The sequence below is a fragment of the Phocoena phocoena genome, chromosome 18 (genome assembly GCF_963924675.1).
Source record: "Phocoena phocoena chromosome 18, mPhoPho1.1, whole genome shotgun sequence".
In the NCBI taxonomy this organism is placed as follows: Eukaryota; Metazoa; Chordata; class Mammalia; order Artiodactyla; family Phocoenidae; genus Phocoena; species Phocoena phocoena.
In genome coordinates this window covers 18,330,083-18,333,576 of record NC_089236.1, presented here as the reverse complement: position 1 = coordinate 18,333,576, position 3,494 = coordinate 18,330,083, and the positions used below count along the sequence as shown (strand labels likewise).

Below are 3,494 nucleotides of genomic sequence, written 5' to 3'. Positions count from 1 at the left end.
GCCTGGTTTCAGTTCCAGAAAGAGGAAGGGAACCTTGGGAAAAGAAGTTGAGGATTTAAACCACAGTAGGATGGATGGAAAAACCACTAGAGGAGCGTCCATCCATGAAGAGATAAAAAACTCTGTTCTAAGGACTTGAAGATTAAATGGAAAGCACAGCACCAAATACATCCTGAGCTCTCAGTGTCAGCTATTGTCATTAGGATCACAATGAATTGACTCATAAACCAGTTTTTAGTCTTTTCCCCAGAATTTTACTTATTTCTGGTGTTGGCCAATACTCTGCTTTATTACATTTACAGCATATTTTGTACACAGGAACAAAACAGCACACGTTTAAGTACGCAGAGGTAAACGTAAATACTTAAGCCTTGTTCTTTAAAATGAATAGACGTGGTCATATCCATAGATTTCAAAGTCATAGACATCGTTGAAATTACTCGGTCAACTCCATCACCGCTTGAAAATTTACAGAAGAGGAGAACTGGCTGGGCAAGCAAGGCTGGGACTGATCCGAGATGATTCGGTTGTTGAGCCGCGACCAGAACCCGGGAGGGGCTCTAGATTCTGGTCTAGGCTCCTCTCCTATTATTGGTATTGCGGCACCTTCCCGAACTGTCAAGACGCAGCCACCAGCCGAGGTCCCTCAGAAGGTCCCCTCCGAACCCAACCTACAAAAGAGCCCACGCTCCGCTGGGTCCAGTAACCAACCTCGCTGGGGTTCACGAATCGCTTCCCGCGTCTGGGCGGGGCTCGTCCGCGGCGGCCGCCTCCAGCGTTCAGTTGGTGGGGAGGGAAGCGCCTGGAATACGTGGAATAACACGGGCCTGGGAGCGGGAGCGGGGCCGGGGCAGGCCAGGCGGTGGCTGGGGGCGGGGACTGCGCTTCGCCCGGTTGGCAGCCCTCAAGGCGGACCCTTCAGAACCGCGTTCCCGCGCGCGGTGCCGCCGGGCTCGGGCTGTGCGAGCGGCAAGGGTTTGGCGCGCCCAGCGCGCACCGGCCGCCAAAGGAAGCGCTTTTGCCGCGGGACCAGGCGCTAGGCTCCTGGCCCGGCCCGGGGGCGCAGCGCGCCCATGGGCAGCGCCGCGAACCGCAGCGACGGCTTGGAGGGCGCAGGGGAGCCGCCGTGGGCAGAGCTGCTGCCTTGCGACGAGCGCCGTTGCTCGCTCTTCCCCCTGGGGGCGCTGGTGCCACTGACCGCCGTGTGCCTGGGCCTGTTCGCCGTCGTGGTGAGAGGCAACGTGATGACGGTGCGCTGATCGGGCGCTACCGGGACATGCGGACCACCACCAGCTTGTACCTGGGCAGCATGGCCGTGTCTGACCTGCTTATCCTGCTCGGGCTCCCCTTCGACCTGTACCGCCTCTGGCGCTCCCGGCCCTGGGTGTTCGGTACGCTGCTCTGCCGCCTCTCGCTCTACGTGGGCGAGGGCTGCACCTACGCCACGCTGCTGCACATGACGGCGCTCAGCCTCGACCGCTACCTCGCCATCTGTCGCCCGCTCCGGGCCCGCGTCCTCGTCACCTGCCGCCGCGTCCGCGCGGTCATTGCCGCGCTCTGGGCCGTGGCGCTGCTCTCCGCCGGGCCCTTCTTCTTTCTGGTGGGCGTCGAGCAGGACCCCGGCCGCTACGCGGTCCAGGACCTTAACGGCACCGCGTAGCTCACCCCCTCGCCCCGCGCCTCGCCGCCACCGCCACTCCTCGGGTCCTCGCGGGCGCCACCGCTGTCCCCGCCGTCGGGGCCCGAGGCGGCGGCGGGCGCGGCGCTGTTCAGCCGGGAGTGCCGGCCGAGACCGGCGCAGCGGGGCGCGCTGTGCGTCATGCTGTGGGTCACCACCGCCTACTTCTTCCTGCCCTTCCTGTGCCTCAGCGTCCTCTACGGGCTCATCGGGCGGGAGCTGTGGAGGAGCCGCGGGCCGCTGCGAGGCCCGGCCACCTCCGCTCGGGAGAAGGGACACCAGCAGGCGGTCCGCGTCCTGCGTAAGTGGCGCCGCCTCTGTTCCAAACACCCCAACCCACGGTCCAGGCTGTGTCCCCTTCCCCTGGTCTCCCAGCCCTCGGCGCCTCTTCTGGCCACGTTTCATTCTGTCGTTCTACCCCAGCCTCCACCTGCTTCTCCTTCTAGTCTCCAGAGAAAACCATCTCCTGTCCTCCAAGGGCTCTGGGTCACCCCAGGCGTCCCTTGAGAGTGGGGTATCCGGGTCCTGAAAACAGCAATTATTTCCCAAAGCCTCTGTGATCAGCGAGCTGGGCTGATCCAAGATGGATAATTACAGGCTCTTAAGCCAACTGCCTGTCTCTGTTTGATGCTGCAGTTATGGAATTACAGAACCCTGGAGAAGACGGGATAGCTCACGTTAAGATAAAGTTTCTTTACTTAATGTTATGTTATCCTGAACACTAAAGTGAATCATGCCCATATAAAAAAAATAAATAAAGATTGTGCAGACTTGTTGCAGAGTTCTTTTCAACCGAAAACAGAGAACACGTCAACGAAATGGGTTTGTGGAAGGAAGCCTGCCAGAACAGCTTGTTAGTAGAAATCACTCCTGGTTTATGTCAGGCCTTGATAGTAAACGTATGAGCCGAATACTCAGCTTTAAAGCTAATATCGATGCTGTCTGCAACCTGGTAGTTTTTCTGGGGTGGGGATTTGGCTAGGCAAGAGTTTTATTTATTTTGCTGTTACTTATTACTTCAGATGGTTTCCTGAGGATGCTTATTTGTTTTCAGATGCTTTAGCTAATTCTGGTGCCTATGTCTTGTTTTGCAGTGGTGGTGTTTCTGGCATTTATAGTTCGCTGGCTGCCTTTCCACGCTGGCAGAATCATTTACATAAATACCAAAGATTCCGGGATGATGTACTTCTCTAGTACTTTAACATTGTGCCCTGCAACTTTTCTATCTGAGCGCATCCATCAACCCCATCCTCTACAACCTCATGTCAAAGAAGTATAGAGCAGCGGCCTGGAAACTGCTGCTAGCCAGGCGGTCCAGACAGAGAGGTTTCTGCAGAAGCAGGGAGGCTGAAGGGGACCCTGGAGGAGACATGGCTGGCTGCACCGAGACCAGCGCTAATGTACAGACACCGGAAACCGGCATGGCCAAACACAGCGCCTCATCCCACAGCTCTGGGACTTAAGGGAAAACAGGTCTGCAGGAAGAAAAGAACTGCGAGGGGGGGAACCGAAGCTGTTAGGGAGAATTAGAAAGAGTGGTTGACATTTTGCAAGTTGGTCAGCAACTTAGCATGATTTTTTTTTTTAAACAAAGGTATGAAATGTAACTGTACCAGTCTCTCTGGTTTTCCTTTCATGTACCCCCCTGGGGACGTTCATTTTATCCTCCTGATATCCACATCACAAAATGTTCTCTGGGGAGGTTTTGTAAGTCCTCATTCTTCTACTCTGGGGAAATATGACCACTCATTTTCCAGTTAACAAGTGATCCAGAGAGATGCTGTCGTAAAAATTGTCACCTGTGAGGTCAGAGGTG

General features: G+C 56.1%; 1 protein-coding gene across 1 annotated transcript; it reads left to right on the top strand.

Moving 5' to 3' along the window:
* Positions 1-1,073: 1,073 nt before the first annotated feature.
* On the top strand, positions 1,074-3,141 carry MLNR (motilin receptor). Its single transcript, XM_065895921.1, is given in 4 exon segments — positions 1,074-1,251; positions 1,254-1,979; positions 2,773-2,884; positions 2,886-3,141. Coding segments are annotated over 4 exon segments (1,272 nt in total).
* Positions 3,142-3,494: the final 353 nt, after the last annotated feature.